The sequence below is a fragment of the Lycium ferocissimum genome, chromosome 2 (genome assembly GCF_029784015.1).
Source record: "Lycium ferocissimum isolate CSIRO_LF1 chromosome 2, AGI_CSIRO_Lferr_CH_V1, whole genome shotgun sequence".
NCBI lineage: Eukaryota > Viridiplantae > Streptophyta > Magnoliopsida > Solanales > Solanaceae > Lycium > Lycium ferocissimum.
This window is the reverse complement of record NC_081343.1, coordinates 43,844,297-43,865,839: the sequence shown is the minus strand read 5'-3', so window position 1 is coordinate 43,865,839 and position 21,543 is coordinate 43,844,297. Positions and strand designations below refer to the sequence as shown.

Sequence of the window (21,543 nt, the reverse complement as noted above, 5' to 3'; positions counted from 1 at the left end):
TATTTAGAATTTGATATTTTAGTTTTTTTAATTAGTTAATGTCTAGTTTTGTTGTCAAAATAATATTATAACATGTCTTCTTTCAGTCAAAACAGGCTTTGTACTTCTATAAATATGAATATTAATTACGACCTATCTCTGTACATGGGGAGTTTAGTGAAATAGCTGAGATCATCAGTGTTAATTAAAATTGTCATTAAGTTTACTTCAATAATGTTGAGATTACTAAATTAATGATCAACCCTTCCTCCCATCTTCTCTGTAAGATTTCTTCTAAATATCTATGGTTAAATGCTTCACTTGTGGCAAATTACTATTTTGAGGTATGTAAATGCCTTTCAAATTGGTATTAGATACTTAGAAATTATTCACAAAAAATTCCAATATACATCTATCACATCTTCATTGCAACTTGTCCAAGCTCCATATATATAAGCTTAACTTCTTATTCTTCTCCCTACAACAAACTAAACAATGAGTACTCAACTTTTTCTCCTCAAAATCTCAACCCTCATATACATCTCAATCCTTCTCCAATCAACCCTAATCTTTGCAAATTGTACATGTGAACCCCAAGACAACAAAAACAATTATCAAACCAAACATAAAGCCTTATCCTACAAACTAGTAGCCATATCTTCAATCCTTTGTGCAAGTGCACTTGGAGTTATCATCCCAATTATCTTAAAAAGCTTCAAATCCTTGCAACAAAATGATTATTCATCCTTTAATTTCTTGATTAAAGGCTTTCGCCGCGGGCGTGATCCTAGCCACTGGATTCATCCACATTCTTCCAGATGCATTTGAGAGCTTGACTAACCCTTGCCTTAGTAAGAAATTATGGGGGAGTTTTCCATTTGCTGGATTTGTTTCAATGATGTCTGCTATTTTTACTCTGATGATTGAGTCTTTTGCAACTGGTTATCATAGAAGAGCTGAGCTGAGAAAAGCTCAGCCAGTGAATATTGAAGAAAATGAAGGTATCCATACACATGGGCATGGACAAGGACATGAGCATGGTCATAGTCCTCAAATTTTGTTAGAAAGATCCAATTCTTCAAGTCTTATTCGGCATAGGTTAATATCACAGGTAATATTTTTTGACTGAACGGATAATATAAACAATAAAGTTCATGTATATTGACGATTATGTAGCTCAGACTTTCTAAAAGTTATGTTTCATATCTTTCAGATCCAGTGGCGGAGCCAAGATTTTAAATAAGAGGGTTCAAAAATATTAAAAAAAATAGACAAATAAAGAAATCAAGGGAGTTCAATATCTACTATGTATATATAAAAAAAAAAATTCATCTTGTATATACAGTGTCATATTTCGCCGAAGATTGAACCTCCTCGGCCCTTATTGGCTCTGGCCTAGGTCAGATCCTCCAAAAATAGATTACATTTGGAGGAACTGTGTCTTACGCTGAATGTTGCACGGACTCTCTAAAAATATTACTGCACCCGTATTATATCCTCCTAAAATAAATACTTTTGAACAGCTACTGATAATTTTATTCTATTCTCTATTGAAAAGGGCGAGAGGGGAAGGAGACACTACACTACTAATATCTGACAGTATGATGTTTGGATTCACAAGCCAACTGATAATTTTTCTTGTAACTACACGAATGAGAAGAAAAAACAAAGAAAAATTTAAAGTTTTCCTTAACTCTTACTTGATCTGATTTTCCTCAATCTTCTTTGTCTTAATTTGTTTCTTTTCTTTTGGTGTTCATCCTAAAAGGAAAAAAACTTTGAGAGATTTAGAAAGCACAAGAATCATGGAATATAAGTTGCGTATATTCTTGTGTCGGTATATTTGTCTTTATGTATTATGCCTAAACCTTTTGTGTTGTCAATTATTCTGTAATTTTTGTCCATGGATCAATCAATATCATCGAGATAATAATTCAGCTCCATTTGTTTCGATTCAACAGATTTAAGGTTAATTACGTAAACATCCTTACAAATTTATCCTAATCACATATATGTAGGAACCCCTATTTAAAAAAAAAATGATCCATCGTATAGTAACTAGTTTTATGTTGCGAAACCTTCAATTTAATTCAAAGAGAATTGTTATTTATAAAGAATTATAATTAGGAAAGTTAGAACTTAGTAATTAAAATCACTTCCAGACATATTTACCACAAATAATTCTCTAACCAAAGAAATTAAACTATGTAAATGGCTTCTCGAAAAACAAAAAATTGCACGCCACCTTTTTAAAAGACAAGAAGGTGTGTCTTTGTTTTTCAGGTGAACTAACTATTTGGCTTAGTGAATTCAATAGGTTTACGAATATTCTAAAACAATTCTTCAAAATTTGCAGGTTTTGGAGTTTGGAATTTTGGTTCATTCTGTGATTATTGGCATTTCCCTTGGAACGACAGAAAATCCCAAAACAATCAAACCTCTTATAATAGCTTTGAGTTTTCATCAATTTTTTGAAGGCATGGGACTTGGTGGCTGCATTTCCCAGGTAAACTTAGTGAATTCTTTCTCTATTTTTAATGAGCAAATGCTAGTATATTATTTGTCACTTTGAAGTGTCACTTGCCTGCGGAAGAACCTGTTTTAGATTTTTCCTTCATGATATATAAAATAGAAAATTACATTGGCATACTCTCCAATTTATCGTTGTCTATGTTGTAATAATGAACCGATAACATTTATGATAGATTTAAGTGAAACAAACAATTATACTTCTTTAGAATATAAACACTTGAAGATACAAACTAGATATATGAAATGATCACCACTAGGCAAGGCACAGACAGGTGCAAAGTTTATGCAGTAGGTGGATCACACTCATTACTTTCGGCTTGAACTATATATTCGTAACAAACAATTCTAAAAAATATACATGGATACTGAGGTCGGACCAACAATTTTACAAAAAAAATAGCGGAAGTAGTGACACTCTGCATCCATTAATTTAATATTCTGAATACGCCTCTGAAAATGCTAACTATCTAATTAATTATCAGTTTTATTATCGTCATCATCGTATTATTATTGAAAGAAAGCATATATAGTGCAAGTTATGATACATGATATATATGCATGCGTAGGCCAAGTACAAGGCAAGAACAATCACAATTATGGTATTGTTCTTCACTCTTACTACTCCAACTGGAATAGCTATTGGAATGATGATATCAAAAGGTTACAATGAGCAAAGTTCAGCAGCTTTAATTGTACAAGGAGTTCTTAATTCAGCATCAGCTGGGATTTTAATTTACATGGCACTTGTGGATCTTCTTGCAACTGATTTTATGGACCCTAAATTACAGAGTAGTTTCAAACTCCAAATAATTGCCAATGTATCCCTTGTTATGGGAGCTTGTTGTATGTCATTATTGGCAAAATGGGGTGGGACATAATTTTCTAGATAAATTATGTATATAGTTTTTAGCTTCACAAGAATTGGACCTTATATTATTTTATTATAGTATCAACTTATGTCATCCCTTTGTGATATGACTCCATGATTGTAGTAAAAAAAAAAATGTAAAATTTTGGGCTTTTTGCACTTTAGCATCTGTCAATTTGCAAGCATATTCTTATTTTTACTATAGTAGTGGGCATCGATGTGATAAAAGACTGCATCAAAACTCAAGTTGCTCTCCTGTTAACGATGTGAAAAAAGCCAATGAAATTATAAAATGGACAGGTAGTCAATTCCGATGTTTGATTTGATGTGTAGAAAAAATGGGTGCTTCTTAGAGAAATTATTAATCCGTCCATTCCATAATAAGTGACTTTTTAAGCTTACACACACCTCTTAAGAAAGTGCTCACTCCTAAAAAATTATAAGTGTTTTTACTAACTTACCCCTAATTAAATGCCTAGAAAAAAGAAAAATTTAATGATTCTTGATTATGTAAATAAGGGTCATTTTGGAAAAAGAAGATCAATTTCTTCTTGAAATCGTAAAACACCACTTATTTTAAAACACAATGAAAAGCCTAAAAAGTCACTTATTATGGAATGGAGGAAGTACCATATACTCGTAGTTAATTAGCCTAGTCCGTGATACTATTAGGCAAAAATAAGACGAAATTATCACCATTTTGGTGGTTAATTAAGCAAGAAAATGAAAATAATGAAACTAGTTAATCTCGATTTTCAGATGAAAACAATTGTTTGGATTTCTTCTGAATATGTTCTTTGGTCGAAATTGGAAATAGTCTTCCCTTTTGGCTTACACATTTCAATATTGCCGGTGAATATTTCTTTTTCTTTTTCTTTTTTTGACCAACAGACAATTTTGAGGAGTTTATTCTTCTTTCTCAATTTAATCCTTCCTTTTATTTCTTTCAGAATCCAAGTAATGATATATTTCAAAGGGAGTGTCCTTTATATTGGAAAACTAAAGAGGCATCTCAAAAAGGAGTGTCTCTTGAGATTAAAAAAAACTTTCTTTTTTGTTAGTGTTATGATTTTAATGATGACAAATTATTGTGTAGGTACCATACTCAACGGCTCAATCAAGCCCAGTTGACAGAAAAGCCCAATAGACAAAAAGGGTTCAGTCGGCTGCAAAGGAGTACAAGCTCAAGTCGGCTCCATAAGGAAAGGACTACCAGGCACGAAGAAAATAAGCTCTTGCTTATTTTTGGAACAAGGATCAAAGTTTACTCAAGCAATCAAATCAGCACAATTGTGAAAATTCAAGTATTAAATCAAATCGACATATACAAGGAAACAAGTACCATTCAAACAAGGCAAATGGCGCATAAGGAAAGCAGTTGTACAGCATTGATTATGCATCAAGAATGTACAAGGAAACAAGTATCTACTAAATAAGGGTGATGACACAAAAGGAAAGAAACGTTACAAACATTAATGAGCTCTTGCTTTATTCTTGGAAATTAGGATCCTCAACATTCTAATTTACAAGGATCAAATCTCTTGGGTTGACATCTCTGCTGGAAAAGAGTCTAACGGCTAGTCACTTGAAGACTATATATTCAAGACTCTAGAGAGGAACAAAAAATATACATTCGTCTCATACTCTCAAGCTCTCTGGTTTACTTTTCACAAACATTGTATTCTTGAGTGACATAGTGTAAACAAAAAAAAAAAAAAAAAAAAGGAGAGATATAGTATAGTTTGTGAGGCATTGTATCAAAAAGATTAAGAGTGTTTGAGTGTAGACGTAGGAGCTCCATACAAACCAACCTTTGTACCAAACCATTTACAAAGGGACTGGACTAGGATTCACATTGAATCTGAACCAATATAAAATATTTGTTTCATTTATATTACGTGACTTTTATTCTTTGCATTACTTTATAGTCATTAGTGTTCTCAAGTAGTCGGTGTCCGATAAAAAAAGTTACAATTAACCCCCCCCCCCCCCCCTCTCTTGCACTTTCATTTTTCACTTTAAAAATAATTTATTTAAGAGATTAAAACAAATTAAAGTTTCTTTCTTGCACCATCAAAAGCTGGAAACTTATTTCATCACTTCTTGTCAAGATAATTTCCTTCACATAAATAAAATTGACTAGGAACTTTCTTCTGTTCTTAGTATAAAGTTCTGTAAGTGAAATTGTTTGAGAAAGAGTTATTAGGTAGGGCATTAACACAATTAAAATGTGTACTTTTTGGCAAATGAAGATGGTCAGAGACAGGAAGAAGATTTTTATATATGGGAGAATGCACTCTAAGGAAATGGAGTCTTTGCTCCTAGCAGATTTAAGTAGTGTAGCTTATGATCGATCTTAGAACTTTATAGTATTTTCAATGTACCAAAAAAAAAAAAAAATCATTCTCATGCATAGTATGACACCAAACTTATCACTAAATAATAGACCACTGTGTATGGGCTATTTCAAAGAATTATACTATCCCAAAAGTTCATCCAATTAGAGTTTGTGATCAAGTTGTCTATTATTCTTTAAAGATTTTTAAGTTTTTACATGGAAACTCCTTTGCTTGAGCTAATACGCTAGCTATAGCTACCAACCCTTTTTTCATTGTATTGTCATTTACCAATTGTATTTTTCCCATTCTTTAATGGTTGAAAGAGGAATATTCTCTTTACCAAATACATATAGAACAATCACAAGGAGATAAACTCTTTATTCTAAGAATCAAAGACTTGTACACGTACAAATTATATGTAACAAGGAGCTCAAATCATCCTGTTATCTTTTAAACAAATGGGATTTTTTATTTTATTCAATTATCTGACATTGAAGTTTACTGGCCCGACTAACTTAGATTCACAATCTTTAAGTCCATGCACTAAGGGGGTAAAGTTTCTCTACTAAAAAAGGTCTTTATTCATAATTGAACTCTGAAACTTCTAATTTAGCGTATCCTACAATAACCTTCGGCAATAGAATGCTTGTTTTGTTACTGTTGAGTTAAACCCGCTCGTCAAGAGAGACGTTTGCAATTTCATAAATATGGCCCTTTTTTTTCCTTCAACAAGAGGGGTGTTACTTGTCTCAAAGTATTTGTTTATAAATGTGAAATATTAAGAAAGAACAAAGTGCATTAAGAAATTGGAAAGAGGATTTATATCCTAAGTTCATAATAAGGTTGATATTTGGTAATCTTGAGCCGCTATAATATAATTAACTATTCTCTATCGAAATAATAATTGCAAGAACTACCAGCCTATTTTGAAGGAAATGTAAGGCCAAATAGAGAATAAGGACAAATTATCTGGTCCTTGAATCTTTAGTTTGTGGAAGTGTAAAAAGGACAACACAGATACAGTTCACCAGGATTATAGAGATGTAAAGCAACTTAACTTTAATTAGAGTCAACAAAAGGATAAATATGAAATGGGAAAAATAAGAAAAAAGGGGATCCAATGATAGTGTTTACATTTAATCTGATATAGTTGTGTCAAATCTTGTACGCTCCACAATAAAAGAATACAACAGACAATTGAACAAAATTCCATGGGTGTAAGATATTTACTTGATAAGTAAGGTGATTTGAGTGATAGGATAGAAAGAAATTACACATTACTGCATTATTCTCAATTTCTTTCACATGTTTCGCAAAAGTAAAATCAGCATCATTTTATTATTTGAACTTAACTAAAATTTAGATATAAGGATCCTGTCCAGTAATGAATCGTCCGGTAATCCTCAACGGTAAATCGGATTAAAGCGACTTGATGATGTGCTTTTGTAACGAAAGAAATGTAATGATGTTTTCAAGACTACTAAAAGTAATTGTTCACTCAAACACTGTCGTAGAAAATGATGCAAAAAATGAAGTATACACTCATGGTCGAAATAATATCGAAATTTAGTAGGTGTTTGGCCATAATTTCAAATATTTTTCACTTTATTTGAAATCCATGAAATTGAAGTGAAAGATGGAGTTGCGTTTGATTATACTATTTAATAAGAGAATAGCTTAATAGGTTTGGAATTTATGAAGATGGAGTTGAAAAACAGGTTTGGAGCACTTCTCCAAATTTAGTAGGCGTTTGGCCATAGGAAAAAAAATAATCATTTTTTTGGAATTTTTGAAGTTGAAATTGTGTTTGGCCATAGTTTTTGCAAATAATATTTGGTTGTTGAAATTTACTTTTCCTTAAAAACATGAAATATGATTTATGCCCCCCAATTTCTAAAAACTAGCAAAATCATGCAAAGCAATTAATAAACATAACCAGTGCGAGAAATACAGCAATCATACTTGAGGTTAGCTTATGGAGTGCTCAAAAGTCAAAACTGATGGTTTTTTTCATCAAAAGGTCAGCCGGGAGGCGCTTTACCGGTGTACACAAAATATATAACATCTCTAAATATGATTTTGCTGCAAAATTCCCATCTGCTTCTTTTCTTTTAGAGGCTTTTTAACACATGATGTTCAATGTTATTGGAGTGGAGAGCAACATAAGTTGCCTCTTGCCAGTGAAAAAAGTTGTATGAACTTTTAGGATAAAAATTGAGTAACATAAAAACTTTTGGGATAAAAATTAAAAATAAAAAACAAAAGTAAAGGTCTAAAACAGAAAAAGGAAAAAGCGAAAAACAAGGTTTAGTTGTTTTCTAAATTCCAAATAGAACTTGAAGTGAAAAAATGTGAAGTTGTATTTGGAATTTTTATGGCCAAACACCATAAAGTGAAAAAAGTGAAAAAATGTTTCGAAAAAAAGTGAATAATTCTCATGGCCAAACGGGTCCTTAGAATTCAACTCCAAGTTGGATTTGAAAATCTTTAGTAGGCGTTTGGCCATAGAAACCAAAAACTTTTTCACTTTTTTTGAAATTTTGGAGTTTGAGTTGGAGTTGTTTTTTGCCACAGTTTTTGCAAATAGTATATTTTGTTGAAATGTATTTTGTCAACAAGATTTTGATTGTGAAAAAAATGAAAAACAACTTATTTTTCAAATTTCAAATACAACTTCAAACACTAATGAAATACAACTTATTTTTTCAAGTTGTATTTGTAATTTTCATGTTCAGACACTAATTTTTGAAAGAAAAAAAAATCCGGAAAAAAGTGAATAATTCTTATGGCCAAACGGGTCCTTATAATCAAACAATAATTTTGAAATAAAGCGAAAAATTAGTTCGGAAAAGGGTAAATAATTCTCATGGCCAAACGTGTCCTAATTAGTATTTGCAAATACTGAAACAAAACTTATGTTAGATGAGCATTTTGGTGAAATGACATATTTGTACGATTCTTCATTGGTTCTCGTAAGACAACTCTTCCAAGAATCTATCAATGAAAAGGAAAAAAATTGACATGAGCTAGCAGAAAGCAATCAATAGTGCTTTAGCAGGGTAATAAGAATACAAAGAGTGGTCAAAATTGATTGTAATTCAAAGATTTGATTCAACGAATCACATTCATCCATCCACAAATCTATCGAACAAATAATTAGCATACCTACATGACTAGTTAAATCAACAATATAAAAGAGACAAAAGGCTTAATTAACTGATAACTTCTATGATTAAAATACAAAGGAGATGCCTAAGAAATAACTTGCTCATTCTGTAATGTTAAAACATAGCTTGGCTTCATCCCAGGGGCCATTAATCTCAAACTTGTACTCTTGAATCCTTATCAGCCAGTAAGGACAAACCAAATTAACAAAGACAAAGATGCCCAAAAGCAAAATGAAAAGCAGCTTATGCAACTGGTAAGTGAAGATTAGTGTCAGAACCAGTAACTGGAGGGAAAAACAAATATGCAACTTAAAAGAACGCTTCTTGACACAATATGTGACTAAAGGAGCGAAGAGGAAAACTTGCAAGGAGAAAAGCACGATAGCAAAGACATGAAGCCTCGATGGAAGTCGAGAAGAAATCAGAAGTGAAGCCACGATCGAAGCATTCAGAGAGATATTGCTTGTCAGGGTTGGATTATCTAAAGCTCCAGGAGCCTTTACGGTGGACCCTGAGTAATTGTGCAGGAATAGATGGAGTATGAGAAGGGAAGCTGTTAGTGCCCATATAGAATTCGAGCTTATGGACCTAGTAAGTGTGTGGTAGATAGGAGACAACATGTATAAGGCAGTTATGAAGAAGGTATTCTTTAGGAGGTAATTGAGGAGGAGATGGAAGGGTATCATGTCCGCAGTTAAGAGCAGAATAAAGAAACCCGATCCAAGTAGGCTAACATTCAATAGCAAAAGATACTTTTCCGTCAAGGTATTTGTGAGGGTGTAGGTCCAAACCAAAACCACAAGGGCAACAATGCAAAGATATTGTGAGATAGAAACTGCGTCGAGGACCACCTTCAATAAGTCTCTTTTGACAACATTAGCATTCATGATCATTTCCTCCAGGAAGGTTTCATCTGTGTGATTGTCACCAAAGCCAGGTTGCATCCCACCATAGACAACTTTTCTCCATTTAGGATGGGTTGGAGAAGAGCTCCCACTGATGCTAGTTTCCATTTGTATCATACAACTTTACTCCAAGGCATCTGTGAACAATTAAATGACAATCAGCACTTAAGTATCCTAAATCACCAGTCACTCTCTTATAGTTTATACTAGATGAGTGATACCCGTGCTGCGCACGGGCCCTACAATTTGAATAGAAGCAATACTTTGATATTTATGATTTTTTCTTACAACCTCACAACCACATAAATGATGTATAATTCAAGCTTGATAAATAACAAATAGAGAAAGCTACATTAATCACATCCCAAAAAAAATCAAATTATTATACAGATTCAAAAATGAATTTCACGCCCTGTGCAATTAGCATGTCGAACTTTGCTCATACTCCAAATCACATCAACGAATATATCCATACAACATGAATTTACCGGCACACTTATGTAGCATCTTCAAATGATCTAAAACGGATCAGGTTATTGTTCTTTGGAAAAGAAAAGAGGATTCAAGAAAAACAAATGTACTTCTCATCCAGCAATTTAGTGTGTGTGTGTGTGTGTATATATATATATAGCTAATAGAAACAGTGAGCATACATCAACTCCTATCAAATGCAGCTCCAAATGCCTAAGTTCGAAGATACTAAAACCAAACCTGCATAAGTATTCAACTTTAAATTAGGAACTGCCAAATTATAGTTAGCAAAGCTTCAATTACTCCGTCGAAAGCAACAAGTACACAGCCTCTTTACTGCTGAAAGTGCAGCAGCTGCAACCAACTCTGAGTCCTCAATATAGGCTAGCATCTAGATAAATAATAGGACACTTCTCTGACATGCGAGAGCTAGGCCAAAAAGCCCTTTTTAAAAGACAACCCCAGTAATGTCATCCAACTCTCTAGACTATAGAGCATGTTATAGCAGAAGTTCAATTAACAAAATTTAAGTTTTGAAGGAAAATTAGTACTATTTAACTTAGTAACTTAAGAGGTCAATTTATATAGGTAATCATCCTGTTTTTGGCTTTCGTATGCATAACCCCAAGCAGTCAAGCTAAACTATATTGCCAACTAAAACTACTAACAATTAATTAATCAGAGATGTTTCGCTCGCTTTGGTTCTTACACAGAGACACAAACAGGACACACGTAGACCTTTGAATGAATCGAAGTGCCATATCATGATGAAACTTTATTTTGTAAATGTAAGTTTGGAATATATCCTTTACAGCATTACACATCAAATATCAATGATATGAAGTTTCCAGTAATCAAGTAAGCTGAGCATGTCATAAGTAGTGTATCGACACGGAATACATGCCTTTTCTGCCTTGCAAATAGAAATAGCAGATATTAGCAAGTCGATCTTAATGAAATACATATTCCCACAAAATCACAATCATTGTAAGAGTCTGAACTTATCAATTAAAACAAAGAATAGAAACTTTGATACAAATTTTCAACCACTTTCTCCATTACTAATGCTACTTCTGCACTATTACACAACAAAGACATCAACTGTAAAAGGATGGTCAATTTTTCCTGTAGCATAATTTAAATCTATCTTATCGTGTAATATCTCTAATGCAGGATTCGTTACTGATTGTATCAATATTTCTAACACAAAACCATATGATCTTTTTTTCTTTGATGAATATATGGTCTCTTTTTGTTTATAGAACCTTTTCTCCATTATATTTAATGATAATTATACATACCTAGATTAAATAAAAAATCAAAGCTCTGTAACTCAAATCACTCACTGTCGGTGGAAGGAATATAAGAAGAGGATACCATGAAGATAAGCCTAATGTTCATGGTATGGCCGAACATCAAATCATGTAGATAGGAACAAAAAGATAAACGACCTCAATTTAAACAATTATCAAACCATTAATCAATTTTACCTGATGATGTAAACAATATATTCACCTGGTCAATAACATACAAATTGCCAGTGAGCAATTGCAGTTGATTCATGAAAATATGCACTAAATGGTTTGGCTTTCTGTACTACATAAAAACTGAACCCATCTAATCACAATTTTGAACAAAACGAAACTATGAAAGAAAGGTTTCAGAGCTTGTAAAAGACCCGGGCATTCAAGTCAAATAAAATCTTCCGGCATAATCATTGTCCAATTTATCAGTATCTCTGACTGAGGTTTTCGTGGAGAGAACATATAACATTCAAAATCATTGATTAGCATCAGTATCTAGTATCAAATACTGCGCAAAGTTGAGTTAATACTTATCTACATCATCACTTCTTGACTTATGTGTAAATGCTCATGTATTTAGAAGATAAAGAAGGTTAGCAGATGCAAAGCTTCAAACCCATATTTTAAACTACAACCATTTTGACGTCACAAATTACAAACTATAATTCCTTCGATAATTGTCAATTGAATTCTATATTAAGTTTTCAGCATCTCATTCTTTTTAAATGTAACAATTACTCCAAGAATCAAGATCTTATGGGGTGATATAAAAGTATTAATTTTTAAATCATTATACTGATCGATAATTGAGTTTATAATGAATATACACCACCCATTGTATTCAAAACTTTATTATATCTAGAACTATTAAATTTATCTTTATCTGTATTTAATTGTATTCAATTATGGCTCTGATTAGAGCAATGAAGAAGTCAAAAAGCAGGGTAGAAGAGAAAAATTGAAGCCTCTGATGAACTGACCACGCCAAAGGTGAATAAAATAGTCGGATGAAAAATAAATGAAATTAAAATAGAAAAGAGAAGATACTCACCTCAACTGTTCAACACTCCACTAGAAGACCAACGATCAGAGAAATTAAAATGAAGGGAAAAGATGACAGTTGAATATCAAGATCTAAGAACTTAGAAAGAAATTAAGCAAAAAAGGGAAAGGATGATTCAGTGAGGTACCTTGAAAGCTAAGTAGAGATGGTGATCTAGAAACTTCAACGTAGCAGCTGATGGAATTGGGAGGAAGACATGAAAGGAAGAAAGAGAGTGCTGGATGTTCAGCTAAAAGCCACGTTGCTTATGTGGTTGAAAGTCCAAAATGCCCTATCAAGCAAGCATGTCGATCCGCATCCAAACCGACGCTTCTATATAGTAGAAAAGACAAGTTAGAAATGAAAAAAGTTAGAAATGATGCAATTTTGCTTAAGAGTGTGGAGCTATGTAATATTTTAATCAACATTAGCAAATCGCTTTATGTTAGGGATAAAGAACATAACAATTTAAGTAACTGGATAGAGTTGTCTATTTAGTAGCTTTAAGCTAGATAGACACATTGCAGAAAGTAAATTTCACATTGCATTTAAGATATAAAAAGAAGATTCCTAGCTACAAAAACTCTTTATTTTGCAATATTTATCTTTATAGAGTCTGATAGAATAATATATTGTATGCCATCCTGTTCCATTTTACATCACTTAACCCCTCTTAATTAGTGAATGTACTCCTTATATCTTCAGCTTTTGAACTAGAGTAAAGCCTTTAAGTCTCCCTCGAAGTGTATAATATGACCGCCTTATATTCAAATGAGCTTTTTTTCTTTTTTTTGTTTTGTATCAATTCATAAGGATCAAATGGAGTTAAAGATTTCTGTAGCACCATTTAACCTCAAAATGATCCCCTCTAGCCAATGCCAATGCCCCCTACCAGGCCACCACCATAGCCCTAGTGCCCAGCATTTTTTTGGCTGCCCGCCAAAGCATTATGCCAACCCACCTTTTTTCAAGTTTGAAATCTGAAGAGAGCAAAAGTGTCTATTTCAAGAAAAATCAATTAGATGGTATCAAAAAATTTCCACTTAACGATAATGTTTGAAAGATCATCACTATATTTTAGAAATATGCAATGACGATGTCACTGAATATCAGTAAACTGTAGTCATATCCTATACTATTATAGATTGTACCATGATCCATCAATCACTGCTATTGGTAAGGAAACCACAAGAAGAAGAAAAAAGAACTGCATAAGCTCAAATAACTACTACAAAATGCTCAACACAGGAGAGAGAGGGCAGATGGTTTACTTTAAATTTTTCTTCTACCGTCTATCTTGAATGTATTGGAATGATATGGTCGCCTCAATAGAGAGCGGGATTGACAAAGATGATTCATATAGTAGCCCCTAGGGCTTTGGTCTAGTGGTAAGAGCACAACATATGATGTGTGAGTTAGGCACACGTCGACAATGTTATCAACCAGAAAAAAAGGTAGACAAATCACACAAATAGGAAATAAGACAAACCTCCACTCTTACTAGTCCAGTGAACTAATCATCAGAGAGAGTTGGTTGAAAAATTCAGGATGATGAGAAGATATCAAAATATTTTACGGTGAGAGAGCTAAATATATGACATTTACAGAGTTACCATACTTGTCTTGATTTTAAGGTTAACCTTTTATGTTTCAAAGGACAATGACACTTCTGCAGTGTAAATCTGATCTATAACAGTCTTTCTGAAAATATTTGGCCACAATGGTCTGTGCACAGATAAAATGAGAATGAGAATGAGAATGTTGCGATGGATGTGTGGGCACACCAGGCGAGATAGGATTAGGAATGAAGATATCCGAGATAAGGTGGGAGTGGCATCAGTGGAGGACAAGATGCGGGAAGCGCGGCTGAGATGGTTTGGGCATGTGAAGAGGAGAGACACAGATGCCCCAGTGCGGAGGTGTGAGAGGTTGGCTATGGACGGTTTCAGAAGAGGTAGAGGTAGGCCGAAGAAGTATTGGGGAGAGGTGCTTAGACAGGACATGGTGCAGTTCCAGCTTACCGAGGACATGACCTTAGATAAAAGGCTATGGAGGACGCGGATTAGGGTAGAAGGCTAGTAGGTAGTCCCACGTATCCCATCGTACTAGTAGTCACAGTTTTGATCTTCATTTTCTTGTCCTTTGACTCGTGCAACTATATGTTGTTCCTTGTACCACAATTATCTTATTTATTTGTGGTAGCTACTATTTCCTTTTTCTCAGACTGCTTTATCATGGCTTTTTCGCTTTCGTTAGTTTCATTTTCGTATTGCTTTGAACTGTTTGAGCTTATTTGACCTTTTCTCATCATGTTTTCTCTTGAGCCGAGGGTCTTTCGGAAACAGCCTCTCTATCTTCCGAGATGGGGGTAAGGTCTGCGTACATTTTACCCTCCCCAGACCCCACACTGTGGGATTTCACTGGGTATGTTGTTGTTGTTGTTGTTGGTCTGTGCACAGATAATTTTTCAACAAATTCCACTTGTCTCTATAGTTTCTGCCTTCATCAATTATCATGTGTTCTTGCTTAGTATTCTTGGTCATTGCTGAAGAAGTTATATTGGTTCAAGATAGAAGGATAGAAGAAATTCAGCAAGTTGTAACAAGAACGTGTTTCGAGAGACCTCATGGTCTATCAGTCATCAAGAAGACTGTGAACATTATTTCAAAGAGAGAAGATCACCAAGAGAGTCCAGCATGACTGACGAAATATTTAAAGAACAGCCACTGACATCAGTCACAATCTTTCGTTGATGCATCACTCACATACGTCATAATCTTATCCATATCATTTTAGAGAACTATGTAACTATTGATCAACAGCATGAAACTAAAATGTTAAGCAAGTCAATCAAATAAACTTTCAGTGTACAGTCTAGCGCAATAAGCTCAAAAATGTAGATGGCAAAGACATCAATTTGGTCCAGAAAAGAGAAGTTTATTAAATTCAGTGTTCAGGTTGTGGAAGGCTGATTTTTATTGTCTCCAAGAAACCAAGTTGGAGAACTTTCCATTAGAATTTGCTCGTCAGTTAGGTCCGGGCCGGAGAGCTGATTATCTGGCACTTGAGGCCGAAGGTACTGGAGGGGGGGGGGGGGTATAGCAATAATATGGGACAAAGAAACATGGTTGGGCACTGAGATTCTAAAGGGTCTCCATTCCATCTCAGTCCATTTCAAAAATCTGCTGACTGGTTTTGAATGGGTTCTTTCCGGAGTTTATGCACCAACAAATGACGCCGATAGGTCTAATTTTTTTTATTTTTTTTGGATAAAGAACTATCTGCAGTCAAGGGTTTATCCACAGAGCTTTGGGTGATCCGTGGTGACTTTAATGTCACCAGATTCGCAAAGGAGAGGAAACATTCCAATAGATACACAAGAGCAATGGAAGACTTTTCAGATTTTATAGAAAAGCTTGAGCTAGTTGACCCCCCTCTCAATGGTGGTAAGTATACGTGGACCAGGGGAATTAATAGCTCCACGGCGTCTAGAATTGATAGGTTCTTATACTCCGCAGAGTGGGATGACAATTTCAGGAACGTGAAACAATCTGTGATGCCAAGAATTACTTCAGATCACTTTCCCCTCTTGCTGCAATGTGGAAAGTGGTCAAGTAATCCTTCATACTTCAAGTTCGAAAATATGTGGCTTGAACATGAAGGTTTTGTGGATTTGGTGGAACATTGATGGAATTCCTGCGTCATACCAGGCAGCCCGGATAATATCTTTGCAAAAAAAAATTCAGCATCTCAAATCGCAGTTGAAGGAGTGGAACCAGAATATTTTCGGTAGAATAGAGCATAGAAAAGCTGAATTTTTACGGAAAGTGCAGTGGTCTGATAGGGAGGCTGAGAATAGGATCCTAAATGAGAGCGAGATGGTTCTTAAAGCGGAGATCTCAATGGAGCTGGATGAAATAGCAAGACTTGAAGAGATCTCTTGGACACAAAAATCAAGATGTCTATGGCTCAAACATGGGGATAAAAACACAAAATTCTTCCACAAAATGGCAAATGCACGCAAGAGAATCAACCATATTGACAAGTTAGAAGTGAATGCGCAAGTGCTGGAAGAAGAGGAAGCCATTGTCGATGAAATTTTGAGTTTTTACCAGTCCCTGTACACTTCGTCAGAGAGCTGCAGACCTTCCTGGGCTCAAGAATACAAGCCATCCATTTCAGCAGAAGAGAATCAGTGGTTGCAAAGGTCTTTTCATGAAGAAGAAATTTTGGGGGTGATTACACTATTACAGACTGTAACGGGGACAAGGCTCCGGGCCCGGATGGTTTCACTATGGAATTTTACAAAAAATGTTGGAACACTGTAAAGTCTGATCTCATTGCAGCAGTCAACTTTTTTCACACTCAAGAAAGATTTGAGAAAAGTTTGAACGCATCCTATATTGCTCTAATTCCCAAGAAGAACGAGCAAAGGAATTGAAGGATTTTAGACCAATAAGCCTAATTGGTAGTTTCTACAAGGTGCTGTCTAAACTTCTGGCTAACAGGCTTAAAATTGTGATGGATAAACTAGTGTCGACTTCTCAAATGGCGTTCGTAAGGGGTAGACAAATAGTGGATGCTGCCTAATTGCGAATTGCGAATGAATGTATAGACTCCAGAGTGAAGCAAGGGAAGTCGGGAATCTCATGTAAGCTAGACATCGAGAAAGCTTCCGAGAATGTGCATTGGGATTTCCTCTTAGACATGCTGAAGTTGATGGGTTTTGGAGGAAAATGGATAAAATGGATATCCTACTGTATTTCAACAGTAAAATTATCCATCATCATAAATGGCTCTCCTAAAATTATCCATCATCATAAATGGCTCTCCTAAGGGTTTCTTCGCCACTCAAAAGGGCCTAAGACAGGGCGACCCTCTGTCCCCCTTCTTATTCACTTTGGTTATGGAAGGCTTGAGCAAGATGCTTGTAACAGCTGGACAACACAGGTGGATTAAGGGTTTTAACCCCTGTATCAGAAATCAGGGGGAGCTGGAAATCACTCATCTTCTATATGCTGATGATTCTTTAATCTTTTGCGAACCAGAAAGGGAGCAAATTTATCATCTAAAACTGATTCTTTTACTCTTCGAAGCAGTGTCCGGTCTCCATATAAACTTCGCAAAGAGTGTTATTTATCCGCTCAATGAAATACCCAACATCAAGGAAGTTGCAGACATCATGGGCTGTAAAGTTGGAGTCTTTCTAGCTAAATATCTAGGCCTACCCCTCGGATCCAAAGCAAAAGCTGTAACAATATGGAATGATATAGTAGAACGCTGTGAAAAGAAATTGTCTAGCTGGAAAAGGAAGTATCTTTCCTTGGGAAGCAGAGTTGTTTTGATCAATAGCGTGCTCGACTCATTACCCACCTACACTATGTCCTAGTTTCCTTTAGCAGCCAATGTAGCTAAAAGACTGGACAGAATTCGTGGTGAAATGGGAGGTTGGAAACAGGAAAGTTGGGGGCCTCGGGATAAAAAATCTGAAACATCAAAACATCAGCTTAATGGAAAAGTGGCTCTGGAGGTTTAGTCAAGAGGAAGAAGCACTATGGAGGAATGTTATTAGTGCAAAATACGGTCTCCTTAATCCCCGGACTACCAAACAACCATCTTCTTCTGGTACGTCTGGTATATGGCGACACATCAGAGTACATTGGCACTCTTTCTATTCAAACTCCGCTCTCAAAGTTGGAAATGGTAGAAAGATAAAGTTCTGGTCGGATATTTGGCTCGGGCACTCTCCATTAAAAGAGCAATTTCCAGTACTATTCAACTTAGCACAACATCGCGATGCCACTGTCTCGGATTACTGGTCAGAGCATGGCTAGAACCTCACGTTTAGACGCAATATGAATGACAGGGAGTTTGACAGTGTGTCCTCCCTATTGCTTCAGCTACATGGCCAAAGCCTGGTCCAGTCAAAAGCTGATACTTTAATATGGAAAAGAGATGCAAAGGGGAATTCAAGGTTAGAATCTGTTACCAGAACTTGATGAGATCATCTAACAACATTCCTAACTGGCCTTGGAGAATCATCTGGAGAAATAAGGCACTTTTGAAGGTCGAGTGCTTTTTGTGGCTGGTGGCACACGGGGCAGTTTTAACTCATGACAATCTTCAGAAAAGAGGGATTACAATCCGCAGCAGATGTCTATTGTGTGAGAAGGAAGGGGAGAGTGTCAATCAACCTTTTCTTAAATTGCCCCTACACCTCAAAAATGTGGTATCTTCTCTTAAATATTTTGGGGGTCAGTTGGGTAATGCCTAAGACTACACTCGAGCTTCTGCAGTGCTGGCATGTGAAAGGACTGGGAAAAGGCAAACTAAGCACTTGGAACACACTGCCTGCCGCCATCTGGTGGTGTATTTGGAAGGAAAGAAACTCAAGAACGTTTCATAGCAGAAAGGAATCTGCAATTAGTTTGAAGCACAGATGCATTTCTTTACTGTTTTTTGGTGCAACATGGCAATAGCTAATGATGCAGAAGCCATGGTTGACTTTTTGAGTTCATTTCCCAACTTGTAAAGAGGCTTTCCTCTGTAAATTCTTGCCAGCAGTTTTGCTGCTTATCAATACAAAATACCCTTTACCAATCAAAAAAAAAAAAAAAAAAAAAAAAACCTTTGGACAAATTTCCGTTTCCCCTAAAGTTTCAAGTGACTCTGACCAAGAACATTCAGAAGTTTGACACTTATGGTGATATAGCATGAGACATTAGATTCTTTTTTCTTTTTAGTAAACTAAATTGTACCATGAAACATTAAACTGCAAAACTGACTCCCTGTGATGTAATTCATATTTACTTCAGAGCACGTCACACAAATATGTCTACAGACGGTTGCCAACCACAACATCCCTTGAACAAATAGATAGCTAATTGTCACTTCTAACCTTACTCAAAACATAATAACAACACTTGACTTCACAAGACAAGGAACGTCTTTTAGTTTTTTTTTTTTTTTTATGACAAGGGAACCCCCAGCCGCTACCCTTTGGGTGTGCACAGGGTAAATCCCACTCCTATGCAATAGCCCGCAAACCACACAAAAGAGATAACCCACACTAGGCAAGCCCCATGCGACGAGCTCAACCCAGAAGGCAAATCCCCTATTGTAGGCAGGGGGTTTCGAACTCACCATTACCGTACTGATAAAAAGGAAAAAAGATGAGTCACCACTACTGATCATTACAATTATGAGTGGCATATATCTAAACCTTGACCTTATAGTATCTTCCCAATATTTTTTTTATGACAAGGGAACCGTTCGGGTGCGCACAGGGTAAACCCCGCTCCTGTGCAATAGCCCGCAAACCATGTAGGAGAGATAACCCGTACTAGACAAGCACCGTGCAACGAGCTCGACCCAGAAGGCAAATCCCCTGCTGTCATAGATTATCTTCCCAATATTAAGCTACTACAATGACTCAGATCAAATTGTAAAAGTCACCAGCGGAGCAACTGTATGTTGCGTCATCATCAACTGGCTCAACAGAAGAAAAATCACTTGAAGCTCCAAGAAAAAAAATAACGGACAGAGATGTTTAGAGTCTGTCCATTCGTTCACATTCAACAGATGCAGAATTTAAACTTGATGGATTCGACCTTTAAAGATTTATTATATTCTTAACACTAAACTTGTTAGACTATTGAAATTATGGTTTCAGAACATAATATTTGTTAAAATCTTAGTGATTTTTCACATATCGATACTCTATGTAAAAATGCTGGTTTGGTTGAATCCATAGCTAATAAGCTACATTTGCTTCGGTTCACATTATGGAATCGTCCAACATAGGTAGCCAAATATGCTAAAAACCCATAATTCCTAAATTCCAGAATGTTTTGAACAATATACTTAAAAATCTATACAACATTCCTTTTATATCAACCAATAATTCTAACCCCATCAACATTTACAGAGAACCCAATTCATTTTTAGCTATTTTAGCCACACCCAGATAGAAAAATATAATCTTTTCACCAAGAAGTGCTACAAGATATGAGTAAAAAAGCAAACATTTTGTTTGGAACAAGAAAATAAAATAAAGCAATAGGTGAAAAGTGAAATTACTAGCAAGTAAAACCTGAGATTGGATGAAAATCGCTCTCCCCCAATATCGGACAGCTGATTCTGTTATCTTCTTTGTCGGATTTAAGCCTGTATTTATGTGCAATCTTGGTCCCTAAAACTAAGGGAATTTAAAATTTTAATGGGGTTGCCGTTTAGAAAACAAGAAGAAAAAGAAAGAGAAGGACAGAGCGAAAAAAAACCTTTGAAATGCTTCTTTCTTTAGCTTTGCTGCAATCGTTTTGGTGGAGAAGAAAAGAGGAATTGTCACCTTCGTCTTATATCATATTCTCTCTTCTTTTTTTTTTCTTCTGTTTTCTGAAAGGGAAAAGTGCAAGTATACCCTGATTTAAAAATAAGTCTACCTATTTTTTTAATAGACTTATTTTATAATTTTTTTTCCTGATGAGTCGGGTCTGATTAGTTTACAAAAATGCTGATGAGTCGGGTCTAATTCGTTTACAAAAATGGATAGCCTTATTATTTTTAAAGTCAAGCAGATTTCTTTTTTAAAACGAATAAGACAACCCACTAGCAAAAAAATTATCTCATGATGGACTTATTTTTTTAAAGTCGCGTGACATTTTCTTAATAAAAAAATAAGCTAAATGTTTTAAAAATATGTTAGCGAAAAAGACATATTTGCACCATTTGTGTAATGGCAGGGGTATATATGCATCACTTTTTAAACAAGGGATATATTTGCTCTAAATCGCAAAGTTGAAAGTATATTTGCACCTTTTTCCTTTTTTAAATAACAATATTAACATGCCCTGTGTGGTTCACAACAAGTGAGCTATGGGGAGGGCAAGATGCATGTAGACATTACACCTGTCTTTATGAGATAGAAAAGTTGTTTC

At 35.1% G+C, this 21,543-nt stretch overlaps 2 protein-coding genes and 1 pseudogene across 7 annotated transcripts; 2 read left to right on the top strand and 1 right to left on the bottom strand.

The window, feature by feature from the left end:
• Positions 1–320: 320 nt before the first annotated feature.
• Positions 321–3,476, top strand: LOC132038946 (zinc transporter 3-like; annotated as a pseudogene).
• A 5,325-nt stretch (positions 3,477–8,801) lies between these two features.
• On the bottom strand, positions 8,802–21,020 carry LOC132038912 (phosphatidylinositol N-acetylglucosaminyltransferase subunit C). Of its 6 annotated transcripts, none has more exons than XM_059429414.1 (4): positions 20,700–20,958; positions 12,756–12,940; positions 10,444–10,501; positions 8,802–9,927 (listed from the first exon to the last, which is right to left on the bottom strand). In XM_059429414.1, exon 4 carries the CDS (start codon positions 9,905–9,907, stop codon positions 8,987–8,989), a length of 921 nt encoding a protein of 306 aa, XP_059285397.1. In that variant the 5' UTR covers positions 9,908–9,927; positions 10,444–10,501; positions 12,756–12,940; positions 20,700–20,958; the 3' UTR covers positions 8,802–8,986. The 6 variants fall into 6 exon arrangements, with proteins under 6 accessions (XP_059285397.1, XP_059285425.1, XP_059285417.1 ...); XM_059429427.1 differs by lacking the exon at positions 10,444–10,501 and having other exon boundaries at positions 8,803–9,927; positions 20,687–20,804; positions 20,887–21,020; XM_059429406.1 differs by lacking the exon at positions 10,444–10,501 and having other exon boundaries at positions 8,803–9,927; positions 20,700–20,804; positions 20,887–21,020.
• LOC132047621 (uncharacterized) lies at positions 17,514–17,996 on the top strand. Its single transcript, XM_059438640.1, has one exon. The coding sequence runs from the start codon at positions 17,514–17,516 to the stop codon at positions 17,994–17,996; it is 483 nt and encodes a 160-aa protein (XP_059294623.1).
• Positions 21,021–21,543: the final 523 nt, after the last annotated feature.

Bases quoted from the DNA above. Each gene is read 5' to 3' on its own strand.
- LOC132038912 (XM_059429442.1), bottom strand. From the start codon at position 9,907: ATGATACAAATGGAAACTAGCATCAGTGGGAGCTCTTCTCCAACCCAT.
- LOC132047621 (XM_059438640.1), top strand. From the start codon at position 17,514: ATGGAAGGCTTGAGCAAGATGCTTGTAACAGCTGGACAACACAGGTGG.